The sequence below is a fragment of the Salmo trutta genome, chromosome 21 (genome assembly GCF_901001165.1).
Source record: "Salmo trutta chromosome 21, fSalTru1.1, whole genome shotgun sequence".
NCBI lineage: Eukaryota > Metazoa > Chordata > Actinopteri > Salmoniformes > Salmonidae > Salmo > Salmo trutta.
Genome location: NC_042977.1, coordinates 49218603 through 49233958, shown reverse-complemented (window position 1 = coordinate 49233958; position 15356 = coordinate 49218603). Strand labels below are relative to the sequence as shown.

Here is a 15356-nt window from a genome sequence, read left to right as displayed (position 1 = left end):
TACCTGTATAGACTACTCTACTCTACCTGTATAGACTACTCTATCTACCTGTATAGACTACTCTACTCTACCTGTATAGACTACTCTACTCTACCTGTATGACTACTCTACTTACCTGTATAGACTACTCTACTCTACCTGTATAGACTACTCTACCTGTATAGACTACTCTACCTGTATAGACTACTCTACTCTACCTGTATAAACACTCTACCTGCATTGACTACTCTACTCTACCTGTATAGACTACTCTACCTGTATAGACTACTCTACTCTACCCTGTATAAACTACTCTACCTGTATATACTACGCTACCTGTATAGACTACTCTACTCTACCTGTATAGACTACTCTACACTACTGCTAGACTACTCTACTCTACCTGTATAGACTACTCCTACCTGTATAGACTACTCTACTCTACTGTATAGACTACTCTAGCACTACCTGTATAGACTACTCTACACTACTGTATAGACTACTCTACCCTGTATAGACACTCTACTCTACCTGTACAGACTACTCTACTCTACCTGTATAGACTACTCTACTCTACCTGTATAGACTACTCTACTCTACCTGTATAGACTACTCTACTCTACCTGTATAGACTACTCTACTCTACCTGTATAGACTACTCTACTCTACCTGTATAGACTACTCTACTCTACCTGTATCGGCTACTCTACCTGTATAGACTACTCTACTCTACCTGTATAGTCTACTCTACCTGAACTACTCTACTCTACCTGTATAGTCTACTCTACTCTACCTGTATAGACTACTCTACCTGTATAGACTACTCTACTTCTACCTGTATAGGCTACTCTACTCTACCTGTATAGGCTACTCTACTCTACCTGTATAGACTACTCTACTCTACCTGTATAGACTACTCTACTCTACCTGTATAGGCTACTCTACTATACCTGTATAGACTACTCTACTCTACCTGTATAGACTACTCTACCTGTATAGGCTACTCTACTCTACCTGTATAGACTACTCTACTCTACCTGTATAGACTACTCTACTCTACCTGAATAGACTACTCTACTCTACCTGTATAGACTACTCTACCTGTATAGACTACTCTACTCTACCTGTATAGACTACTCTACTCTACCTGTATAGACTACTCTACTATACCTGTATAGACTACTCTACCTGTATAGACTACTCTACTCTACCTGTATAGACTACTCTACTCTACCTGTATAGTCTACTCTACTCTACCTGTATAGACTACTCTACCTGTATAGACTACTCTACTCTACCTGTATAGTCTACTCTACTCTACCTGTATAGGCTACTCTACTCTACCTGTATAGACTACTCTACTCTACCTGTATAGACTACTCTACTCTACCTGTATAGACTACTCTACCCTACCTGTATAGACTACTCTACTCTACCTGTATAGACTACTCTACCTGTATAGACTACTCTACTCTACCTGTATAGTCTACTCTACTCTACTTGTATAGACTACTCTACTCTACCTGTATAGACTACTCTACTCTACCTGTATAGACTACTCTACTCTACCTGTATAGACTACTCTACTCTACCTGTATAGACTACTCTACTCTACCTGTATAGGCTAGTCTATCTACCTGTATAGACTACTCTACCTGTATAGACTACTCTACTCTACCTGTATAGACTACTCTACTCTACCTGTATAGACTACTCTACTCTACCTAGGGTCTACCTGTAAGGCTACTCTACCTGTATAGACTACTCTACTCTTACCTGTCCTGTATAGACTACTCATGCCCTGTATATACTACTCTACTACCTGTATAGACTACTCTACACTACCTGTATAGACTACTCTACACTACCTGTATAGACTACTCTACCTGTATAGACTACTCTACTCTACCTGTATAGACTACTCTACTCTACCTGTATAGACTACTCTACTCTACCTGTATAGACTACTCTACTCTACCTGTATAGACTACTCTACTCTACCTGTATAGACTACTCTACTCTACCTGTATAGACTACTCTACTCTACCTGTATAGACTACTCTACTCTACCTGTATAGACTACTCTACTCTACCTGTATAGGCTACTCTACCTGTATAGACTACTCTACTCTACCTGTATAGGCTACTCTACCTGTATAGACTACTCTACTCTACCTGTATAGTCTACTCTACTCTACCTGTATAGACTACTCTACCTGTATAGACTACTCTACTCTACCTGTATAGGCTACTCTACTCTACCTGTATAGGCTACTCTACTCTACCTGTATAGACTACCTGTACTCTACCTGTATAGACTACTCTACTCTACCTGTATAGGCTACTCTACTATACCTGTATAGACTACTCTACTCTACCTGTATAGACTACTCTACCTGTATAGGCTACTCTACTCTACCTGTATAGACTACTCTACTCTACCTGTATAGACTACTCTACTCTACCTGAATAGACTACTCTACTCTACCTGTATAGACTACTCTACCTGTATAGACTACTCTACTCTACCTGTATAGACTACTCTACTCTACCTGTATAGACTACTCTACTATACCTGTATAGACTACTCTACCTGTATAGACTACTCTACTCTACCTGTATAGACTACTCTACTCTACCTGTATAGACTACTCTACTCTACCTGTATAGTCTACTCTACTCTACCTGTATAGACTACTCTACCTGTATAGACTACTCTACTCTACCTGTATAGTCTACTCTACTCTACCTGTATAGGCTACTCTACTCTACCTGTATAGACTACTCTACTCTACCTGTATAGACTACTCTACTCTACCTGTATAGACTACTCTACCCTACCTGTATAGACTACTCTACTCTACCTGTATAGACTACTCTACCTGTATAGACTACTCTACTCTACCTGTATAGTCTACTCTACTCTACTTGTATAGACTACTCTACTCTACCTGTATAGACTACTCTACTCTACCTGTATAGACTACTCTACTCTACCTGTATAGACTACTCTACTCTACCTGTATAGACTACTCTACTCTACCTGTATAGGCTAGTCTATCTACCTGTATAGACTACTCTACCTGTATAGACTACTCTACTCTACCTGTATAGACTACTCTACTCTACCTGTATAGACTACTCTACTCTACCTGTATAGACGACTCTACTCTACCTGTATAGACTACTCTACTCTACCTGTATAGACTACTCTACCTGTATAGACTACTCTACTCTACCTGTATAGACTACTCTACCTCTACCTGGTATTAGACTACTTTACTCTACCTGTATAGACTACTCTACCTGTATAGACTACTCTACTCTACCTGTATAGACTACTCTATTCTACCTGTATAGACTACTCTACTCTACCTGTATAGACTACTCTACTCTACCTGTATAGACTACTCTACTCTACCTGTATAGACTACTCTACTCTACCTGTATAGACTACTCTACCTGTATAGACTACTCTACCTGTATAGACTACTCTACTCTACCTGTATAAACTACTCTACCTGCATTGACTACTCTACTCTACCTATATAGACTACTCTACCTGTATAGACTACTCTACTCTACCTGTATAAACTACTCTACTCTACCTGTATAGGCTACTCTACTCTACCTGTATAGACTACTCTACTCTACCTGTATAGACTACTCTACTCTACCTGTATAGACTACTCTACTCTACCTGTATAAACTACTCTACTCTACCTGTATAGACTACTCTACTCTACCTGTATAGACTACTCTACTCTACCTGTATAGTCTACTCTACTCTACCTGTATAGACTACTCTACTCTACCTGTATAGACTACTCTACTCTACCTGTATAGACTACTCTACTCCACCCTACCTGTATAGACTACTCTACTCTACCTGTATAGACTACTCTACCTGTATAGACTACTCTACTCTACTCTACCTGTATAGACTACTCTACTCTACCTACCTGTATAGACTACTCTACTCTACCTGTATAGACTACTCTACCTGTATAGACTACTCTACTCTACTCTACCTGTATAGGCTACTCTACTCTACTCTACCTGTATAGACTACTCTACACTACCTGTATAGACCACTCTACCTGTATAGACTACTCTACTCTACCTGTATAGACCACTCTACACTACCTGTATATATTACTCTACCTGTATAGACTACTCTACTCTACCTGTATAGACTACTCTACCTGTATAGGCTACTCTACTCTACCTGTATAGACTACTCTACTCTACCTGTATAGACTACTCTACTCTACCTGTATAGACTACTCTACACTACCTGTATAGACTACTCTACCTGTATAGACTACTCTACTCTACCTGTATAGATTACTCTACTCTACCTGTATATATTACTCTACCTGTATAGACTACTCTACTCTACCTGTATAGACTACTCTACCTGTATAGACTACTCTAGTCTACCTGTATAGACTACTCTACACTACCTGTATAGACCACTCTACCTGTATAGACTACTCTACTCTACCTGTATAGACTACTCTACCTACTAGACCACTACCTGTATAGACTACTCTACTCTACCTGTATAGACTACTCTACTCTACCTGTATAGTACTCTACTCTACCTAGACTACTCTTACTACCTATGACACTCTACTCTACCTGTATAGACTACTCTACTCTACCTGTATAGACTACTCTACTCTACCTGTATAGACTACTCTACTCTACCTGTATAGACTACTCTACTCTACCTGTATAGACGACTCTACTCTACCTGTATAGACTACTCTACTCTACCTGTATAGACTACTCTACTCTACCTGTATAGACTACTCTACTCTACCTGTATAGACTACTCTACTCTACCTGTATAGACTACTCCTACCTGTATAGACCTACTCTACTCTACCTGTATAGACTACTCTATTCTACCTGTATAGACTACTCTACTCTACCTGTATAGACTACTCTACTCTACCTGTATAGACTACTCTACTCTACCTGTATAGACTACTCTACTCTACCTGTATAGACTACTCTACCTGTATAGACTACTCTACCTGTATAGACTACTCTACTCTACCTGTATAAACTACTCTACCTGCATTGACTACTCTACTCTACCTGTATAGACTACTCTACCTGTATAGACTACTCTACTCTACCTGTATAAACTACTCTACCTGTATATACTACGCTACCTGTATAGACTACTCTACTCTACCTGTATAGACTACTCTACACTACCTGTATAGACTACTCTACTCTACCTGTATAGACTACTCTACCTGTATAGACTACTCTACTCTACCTGTATAGACTACTCTACACTACCTGTATAGACTACTCTACACTACCTGTATAGACTACTCTACCTGTATAGACTACTCTACTCTACCTGCATAGACTACTCTACTCTACCTGTATAGACTACTCTACTCTACCTGTATAGACTACTCTACTCTACTGTATAGACTACTCTACTCTACCTGTATAGACTACTCTACTCTACCTGTATAGACTACTCTACTCTACCTGTATAGACTACTCTACTCTACCTGTATAGGCTACTCTACCTGTATAGACTACTCTACTCTACCTGTATAGGCTACTCTACCTGTATAGACTATTCTACTCTACCTGTATAGTCTACTCTACTCTACCTGTATAGACTACTCTACCTGTATAGACTACTCTACTCTACCTGTATAGGCTAGTCTATCTACCTGTATAGACTACTCTACCTGTATAGACTACTCTACTCTACCTGTATAGACTACTCTACTCTACCTGTATAGACTACTCTACTCTACCTGTATAGGCTACTCTACCTGTATAGACTACTCTACTCTACCTGTATAGATTACTCTACTCTACCTGTATAGACTACTCTACCTGTATATACTACTCTACTCTACCTGTATAGACTACTCTACCCGTATAGACTACTCTACTCTACCTGTATAGACTACTCTACCTGTATAGACTACTCTACTCTACCTGTATAGACTACTCTACTCTACCTGTATAGACTACTCTACTCTACCTGTATAGACTACTCTACTCTACCTGTATAGACTACTCTACTCTACCTGTATAGACTACTCTACCTGTATAGACTACTCTACTCTACCTGTATAGACTACTCTACCTGTATAGACTACTCTACTCTACCTGTATAGACTACTCTACTCTACCTGTATAGTCTACTCTACTCTACCTGTATAGGCTACTCTACTCTACCTGTATAGACTACTCTACTCTACCTGTATAGTCTACTCTACTCTACCTGTATAGACTACTCTACTCTACCTGTATAGTCTACTCTACTCTACCTGTATAGTCTACTCTACTCTACCTGTATAGACTACTCTACCTGTATAGACTACTCTACTCTACCTGTATAGACTACTCTACTCTACCTGTATAGACTACTCTACTATACCTGTATAGGCTACTCTACTCTACCTGTATAGACTACTCTACCTGTATAGACTACTCTACTATACCTGTATAGCCTACTCTACTCTACCTGTATAGACTACTCTACTATACCTGTATAGGCTACTCTACTCTACCTGTATAGACTACTCTACTCTACCTGTATAGACTACTCTACTCTACCTGTATAGACTACTCTACTCTACCTGTATAGACTACTCTACTATACCTGTATAGCCTACTCTACTCTACCTGTATAGACTACTCTACTATACCTGTATAGGCTACTCTACTCTACCTGTATAGACTACTCTACTCTACCTGTATAGACTACTCTACTCTACCTGTATAGCCTACTCTACTCTACCTGTATAGACTACTCTACCTGTATAGACTACTCTACTCTACCTGTATAGACTACTCTACTCTACCTGTATAGACTACTCTACTCTACCTGTATAGACTACTCTACCTGTATAGACTACTCTACTCTACCTGTATAGACTACTCTACTATACCTGTATAGGCTACTCTACTATACCTGTATAGACTACTCTACTCTACCTGTATAGACTACTGTACCTGTATAGACTACTCTACCTGTATAGACTACTCTACTCTACCTGTATAGACTACTATACCTGTATAGACTACTCTACTCTACCTGTATAGACTACTATACCTGTATAGACTACTCTACCTGTATAGGCTACTCTACCTGTATAGCCTACTCTACTCTACCTGTATAGACTACTCTACTCTACCTGTATAGACTACTCTACTCTACCTGTATAGACTACTCTACTCTACCTGTATAGACTACTCTACTCTACCTGTATAGGCTAGTCTATCTACACTGCTCTACTCAACCCTGCGCTTCTTGTATTGTACACTACTCTACACTAATCTACACTACTCTACTCTACTGTACTCTACACTACTCTACTATATCATACTCTACTGTACTCTACACTACTCCACTATATCATACTCTGCTGTACTCTACACTACTCCACTATATCCAACTGTACTACTCTACTGTACTCTATCCTACTCTACTATATTAGGGGTTAGAAGGATTACTTTATCCTATCCTAGGTATTCCTTGTACTACTCTACTTTACTGTACTCTATCCTACTCTACTGTACTCTACTGTACTGTTTTTTATTTGTATTTATTTCACCTTTATTTAACCAGGTAGGCAAGTTGAGAACAAGTTCTCATTTACAACTGCGACCTGGCCAAGATAAAGCAAAGCAGTTCGACAACATACAACAACACAGAGTTACACATGGAATAAACAAACATACAGTCAATAATACAGTAGAAAAAAATATGTCTATATACAATGTGAGCAAATGAGGTGAGATAAGGGAGGAAAAGGCAAAATAGGCCATGGTGGCAAAGTAAATACAATATAGCAAGTAAAACACTGGAATGGTAGATTTGCAGTAGAAGAAAGTGCAAAGTACAAATAGAAATAATGGGGTGCAAAGGAGCAAAATAAATAAATACAGTAGGGGAAGAGGTAGTTATTTGGGCTAAATTATAGATGGGCTATGTACAGGTGCAGTGATCTGGGAGCTGCTCTGACAGCTGGTGCTTAAAGCTAGTGAGGGAGATAAGTGTTTCCAGTTTCAGAGATTTTTGTAGTTCGTTCCAGTCATTGGCAGCTGAGAACTGTACTCTACTCTACTACTCTACTATATCCTACTGTACTGTACTGTACTCTACACTACTATATCATACTCTACTGTACTGTACTACTCTACTATATCCTACTGTACTGTACTGTACTCTACACTACTATATCATACTCTACTGTACTGTACTACTCTACTATATCCTACTGTACTGTACTGTACTCTACACTACTATATCATACTCTACTGTACTGTACTACTCTACTATATCCTACTCTACTGTACTGTACTCTACACTACTATATCATACTCTACTGTACTGTACTACTCTACTATATCCTACTGTACTGTACTGTACTCTACACTACTATATCATACTCTACTGTACTGTACTACTCTACTATATCCTACTCTACTGTACTGTACTGTTCTCTACACTACTATATCATACTCTACTCTACTGTACTGTACTCTACACTACTATATCATACTCTACTGTACTCTACTCTACTGTACTGTACTGTACTCTACTGTACTCTACTCTACACTACTATATCATACTCTACTGTACTGTACTGTACTCTACACTACTATATCATACTCTACTGTACTGTACTGTACTCTACACTACTATATCATACTCTACTGTACTCTACTCTACTGTACTCTACACTACTCTACTGTACTCTACTGTACTCTACTCTACTCTACACTACTATATCATACTCTACTCTACTGTACTGTACTCTACACTACTATATCATACTCTACTGTACTCTACTCTACTCTGCTGTACTGTACTCTACACTACTGTACTGTACTGTACTCTACTCCACTCTACTGTACTCTACACTACTATATCATACTCTACTGTACTCTACTCCACTCTACTGTACTCTACACTACTATATCATACTCTACTGTACTCTACTCTACTCTACTGTACTGTACTCTACTCTACTGTACTCTACACTACTCTACTGTACTCTACTCTACTGTACTCTACACTACTATATCATACTCTACTCTACTGTACTGTACTCTACTCTACTGCACTGTACTCTACACTACTATATCATACTCTACTGTACTGTACTGTACTCTACTCTACTGTACTGTACTGTACTCTACACTACTGTACTCTACACTACTCTACACTTCTGTACTGTACTCTACTCTACTGTACTGTACTCTACACTACTGTACTGTACTGTACTCTACACTACTGTACTGTACTGTACTCTACACTACTGTACTCTACACTACTCTACACTACTGTACTGTACTCTACTCTGCTGTACTGTACTGTACTCCACTCTACTCTACTGTACTCTACTCTACTCTACTGTACTCTACTCTACTGTACTGTACTCTACTCTACTCTACTGTACTGTACTCTACTGTACTCTACTCTACTGTACTCTACTCTACTGTACTCTACTCCACTCTACTCTACTGTACTCTACTGTACTGTACTGTACTCTACTCTACTGTACTGTACTCTACTGTACTCTACTCTACTGTACTCTACTCTGCTGTACTGTACTCCACTCTACTCTACTGTACTCTACTCTACTGTACTCTACTCTACTGTACTGTACTCTACTCTACTGTACTGTACTCTACTGTACTCTACTCTACTGTACTCTACTCTACTGTACTCTACTCTACTGTACTCTACTCCACTCTACTCTACTGTATTCTACTCTACTCTACTGTACTGTACTCCACTCTACTCTACTGTATTCTACTCTACTGTACTGTACTGTACTGTACTCTACTGTACTCTACTCTACTGTACTCTACTCCACTCTACTCTACTGTACTCTACTCTACTGTACTCTACTCCACTCTACTCTACTGTACTCTACTCTACTCTACTCTACTGTACTGTACTCTACACTACTCTACACTACTGTACTGTACTCTACTCTACTGTATTGTACTCTACTCTACTGTACTCTACTCTACTGTACTCTACTCTACTCTACTGTACTCTACACTACCTACCTGGGGAAATGGATTGAATGAACAGAATCAGTAGCGACAGCATTGGAGGTCAACTCGTTTACTTGAAATATTAATGGAAACCACTTATTATTAAGTCAATTATTAAAAACCAATCCTTTCTGTCTCTGTGTTCAGGTTGACATGAACTCGCACAATTCATTGCCATGCCATGCTTATGAGCTGCTTATGAATGAATATTGTCTTGCTGGTTGTAGTGGGAGTGTAGTTGACATACAGTATGCCTCTCTGTGTGTACGAAAAGATTCATCAACTTTTAGAGGACAGTGGAGGCTGAAGAGAGAACAGCTGTTTCTATTGTTACTATGCTTCGGCATAGAGTCATATTCCATTACAAGCATGACCCCTTGTTGTATCCCAGAGGGTATCTTCAAGTTTCCAACTTCTCTCTCTCTCCCCCCTCTCTCTCTCTCACCACCAGGATGAAGTGGAGGAGCTGCGTGCGGAGATGGAGGAAGTCCGGGACAGTTACCTGGAAGAGGAGGTGTACCAGGTGCAGGAGTTACGCAGGGAGCTGGACCGCTCCAATAAGAACTGTCGGATTCTCCAGTACCGTCTCCGGAAAGCGGAACAGAAGAGCCTCAGAGTGGCCCAGACTGGACATGTAGATGGAGAACTGCTACGCAACCTGGAACAGGACCTCAAGGTACGTGTTGTTGACGAGTGGCCCAACCTGGAGGGGGACCAGAAGGTACGTGTGTGTGCGTGTCCACGCGAGAATGTAAGTGTGTGTATGTACTGTGTTCATGTACTGTGTCTCCGTGTGACTGTGTCCCCGTGTGACTGTGTCCCCGTGTGACTGTGTCCCCATGTGACTGTGACCCCGTGTGACTGTGTCTCCATGTGACTGTGTCTCCATGTGACTGTGTGTCCATGTGACTTTGTCTCCATGTGACTGTGACCCCATGTGACTGTGACCCCATGTGACTGTGTCTACATGTGACTGTGTCTCCATGTGACTGTGTCTCCATGTGACTGTGTCCATGTGACTTTGTCTCCATGTGACTGTGACCCCATGTGACTGTGACCCCATGTGACTGTGTCTACATGTGACTGTGTCTCCATGTGACTGTGTCCCCGTGTGACTGTGTGTCCATGTGACTTTGTCTCCATGTGACTGTGACCCCATGTGACTGTGACCCCATGTGACTGTGTCTCCATGTGACTGTGACCCCATGTGACTGTGTCCCCGTGTGACTGTGTCCCCGTGTGACTGTGTCTACATGTGACTGTGTCTCCATGTGACTGTGTCCCCGTGTGACTGTGTCTACATGTGACTGTGTCTCCATGTGACTGTGTCCCCGTGTGACTGTGTCTACATGTGACTGTGTCTCCATGTGACTGTGTCCCCGTGTGACTGTGTCCCCATGTCCCCGTGCAGGTGGCCAAAGATGTGTCGGTGCGTCTGCACAACGAGCTGGAGAATGTAGAAGACAAGAGGACCAGGGCCGAAGATGAGAATGAGCTGCTGAGACAGAGGATCATCGAGGTGGAGATCTCTAAACAGGCTCTACACAATGAACTGGACAGAGTTAAAGAGGTAGGAGAGGAGGAGGGGGAGGGAGGGAGGGAGGGAGGGAGAGGAAGAGGACTGAGGAGGAAGGAGGGAGAGGAGGAGGAACGAGGAAGAAGAGGAGATCTCTAAACAGGCTCTACACAATGAACTGGACAGAGTTAAATAGGGAAGGGAGGAAGAGGAGGGAGGGAGGAGTAGACTACAGCATCTTGCTTCTTAGTGTTGAATACAGTAGACTACAGCATCTTGCTCCTTAGTGTTGAGTACAGTAGACTACAGCATCTTGCTCCTTAATGTTGAATATAGTAGACTACAGCATCTTGCTCCTTAGTGTTGAATACAGTAGACTACAGCATCTTGCTCCTTGGTGTTGAATACAGTAGACTACAGCATCTTGCTCCTTAATGTTGAATACAGTAGACTACAGCATCTTGCTCCTTGGTGTTGAATACAGTAGACTACAGCATATTGCTCCTTGGTGTTGAGTACAGTAGACTACAGCATCTTGCTCCTTAGTGTTGAGTACAGTAGACTACAGCATCTTGCTCCTTATTGTTGAATACAGTAGACTCCAGCATCTTGCTCCTTAGTGTTGAATACAGTAGGCTACAGCATCTTGCTCCTTAGTGTTGAATACAGTAGACTACAGCATCTTGCTTCTTAGTGTTGAATACAGTAGACTACAGCATCTTGCTCCTTAATGTTGAGTACAGTAGACAACAGCATCTTGCTCCTTAGTGTTGAATATAGTAGACTACAGCATCTTGCTCTTTAGTGTTGAATACAGTAGACTACAGCATCTTGCTCCGTAGTGTTGAGTACAGTAGACTACAGCATCTTGCTCCGTAGTGTTGAGTACAGTAGACTACAGCATCTTGCTCCTTAATGTTGAATACAGTAGACTACAGTATTCTCTGTGTGTTGAATACAGTAGGCTACAGCATCTTGCTCCTTAATGTTGAATACAGTAGACTACAGCATCTTGCTCCTTAATGTTGAATACAGTAGACTACAGTATTCTCTGTGTGTTGAATACAGTAGGCTATAGTATTCTCTGTGTGTTGAATACAGTAGACTACAGTATTCTCTGTGTGTTGAATACAGTAGACTACAGCATCTTGCTCCTTAATGTTGAATACAGTAGACTACAGTATTCTCTGTGTGTTGAATACAGTAGACTACAGTATTCTATGTGTGTTGAATACAGTAGACTACAGTATTCTCTGTGTGTTGAATACAGTAGACTACAGTATTCTCTGTGTGTTGAATACAGTAGACTACAGTATTCTCTGTGTGTTGAATACAGTAGGCTACAGTATTCTCTGTGTGTTGAATACAGTAGACTACAGTATTCTCTGTGTGTTGAATACAGTAGACTACAGTATTCTCTGTATTCTCTGTATACTGATTGGACAGCGTCTGCAGCATGTTAGCACAGAGGTGTTGCATTCTGGGAGTTTTAATGTGATGAGGAGCAGCTATACTAGGTACTGTGTGTGTGGCCATACTGCCTGCCTGCTGTGTGTGTGTGTGTGTGTGTGTGTGTGTGTGTGTGTGTGTGTGGCCATACTGCCTGCTTGCTGTGTGTGTGTGTGGCCATACTGCCTGCTTGCTGTGTGTGTGTGTGTGTGGCCTTACTGCCTGGCTGCTGTGTGTGTGTGTGTGTGTGTGTGTGTGTGTGTGTGTGTGTGCCCATACTGCCTACCTGCTGTGTGTGTGTGTGTGCCCATACTGCCTACCTGCTGTGTGTGTGTGTGTGGCCATACTGCCTACCTGCTGTGTGTGTGTGTGGCCATACTGCCTGCCTGCTGTGTGTGTGTGTGTGTGCCCATACTGCCTGCCTGCTGTGTGTGTGTCCACGTGTGCATGTGAGTGCCAGCTGCCTGCTCATGTGTCAGTGTCAGCTTAGAGAGAGGGGGAGAGGGAGAGAGGGAGAGAGGGGGAAAGAGGGGGAGGGAGGGAGGGAGGGAGGGAGGGAGGGAGGGAGGGAGGGAGGGAGAGACGGAGAGGGAGACCAATGCTCCAGGCAGGGGGAGGCAGTATGGCCAGACACAAACTGTATCAAGCTTCATTGGGAATCTATACAGACCGCTAGTCAATTCCTGTTTCCCAAAACCCTTATTGCAACATGAGTTGAATAAGACGTTACCATATGTTTTCTTTAACGGGACACGTGACACGTCCACCGTTATGTTTGCTGATGAAACAAAGTGTGAAATAAACATATTGACACTGTTTGACATTGTTGACCTACTGACAACAGTAAGGAATTTACATTATCAAGATCCTAAGACCTGATATCTGACCTAAATACACCTCCACCTTGTTGTTTGCTGATGCAGCAACTTTCAGGTTTGGACTAAAACGACTGGAGGTGTGGTGTACATAGGTGTCAATATGTTTATTTCTTACTGGACCGGTGACCTCCATCTTGACCAGTGAGAAAACAGAGACACATCAGGACTGGTGACCTCCATCTTGACCAGTGAGAATACAGAGACACTGGACTGGTGACCTCCATCTTGACCAGTGAGAATACAGAGACACATCAGGACTGGTGACCTCCATCTTGACCAGTGAGAAAACAGAGACACATCAGGACTGGTGACCTCCATCTTGACCAGTGAGAATACAGAGACACATCAGCGGTTATGTTTAGTAGGTACAAAACGGGAGATACATTTTTTTTTTAAATGAAGTGAAACAGTAACCTGGTCCTAATCTCGTCTTGCCATACCAACGTCACATCATTGTCACTCCTCCCTTGGAGGCCTGGAGAATGTTGTATTGTTAAAACGGGGTGTACTCACTTTTGTTGCCAGCGGTTTAGACATTAATGGCTGTGTGTTGAGTTATTTTGAGGGGACAGCAAATTTACACTTTTATACAAGCTGTACACTCACTACTTTATATTGTAGCAAAGTGTCATTTCTTCAGTGTTGTCACATGAAAAGATATACTCAAATATTTACAAAAATATGAGGGGTGTACTCACTTTTGTGAGATACTGTGTATATATATATATATATATATATATATATATATATATATATATATATATACAACTGTGGTTTTCCTTCACACAAAATATATTAGTGCTACACACCTTGCAGAAAATATCTTAATTTTCATTAGATGACAACAGAAGTGCAACGCTCTTTGGCTCGCAGCCACACAAGTAAATGAGCTTATAAAGAAAAAGCAAATATTTTTTGCAAAAATAATACATGGCCAGCTATATTTCTAATGTTTATGGCCTATCATAGAAAGAATGTAGCCATCTATATTTCCTAATGTTCTTCTTAAAGTTGATCTTCCATTTGACAGGATCATTTTTTTCTTCTTCTGGTTACGCTGTGAAAAGTACCGGAGAACAGTAGCTCCACATCAGTCAGAGTGCTGTCTGCTGATATAATGATGGAGAACAGTAGCTCCACATCAGTCAGAGTGCTGTCTGCTGATAGAATGATGGAGAACAGTAGCTCCACATCAGTCAGAGAGCTGTCTGCTGATAGAATGATGGAGAACAGTAGCTCCACATCAGTCAGAGTGCTGTCTGCTGATAGAATGATGGGGAACAGTAGCTCCACATCAGTCAGAGTGCTGTCTGCTGATAGAATGATGGAGAACAGTAGCTCCACATCAGTCAGAGAGCTGTCTGCTGATAGAATGATGGAGAACAGTAGCTCCACATCAGTCAGAGTGCTGTCTGCTGATAGAATGATGGGGAACAGTAGCTCCACATCAGTCAGAGCGCTGTCTG

The 15356-nt window shown here is 41.3% G+C and overlaps 1 protein-coding gene across 8 annotated transcripts in view; it reads left to right on the top strand.

Moving 5' to 3' along the window:
• The window catches only part of mtcl1 (microtubule crosslinking factor 1), a 196166-nt gene that overhangs the window by 25279 nt on the left and 155531 nt on the right, over window positions 1-15356 (top strand). For all 8 annotated transcript variants that reach the window (XM_029706006.1, XM_029706002.1, XM_029706001.1 and 5 more), the window contains exons 2-3: window positions 10499-10723; window positions 11459-11617. In XM_029706006.1, the coding sequence (XP_029561866.1) occupies window positions 10499-10723; window positions 11459-11617 (384 nt within the window). The remainder of the gene's footprint in view (window positions 1-10498; window positions 10724-11458; window positions 11618-15356) is intronic.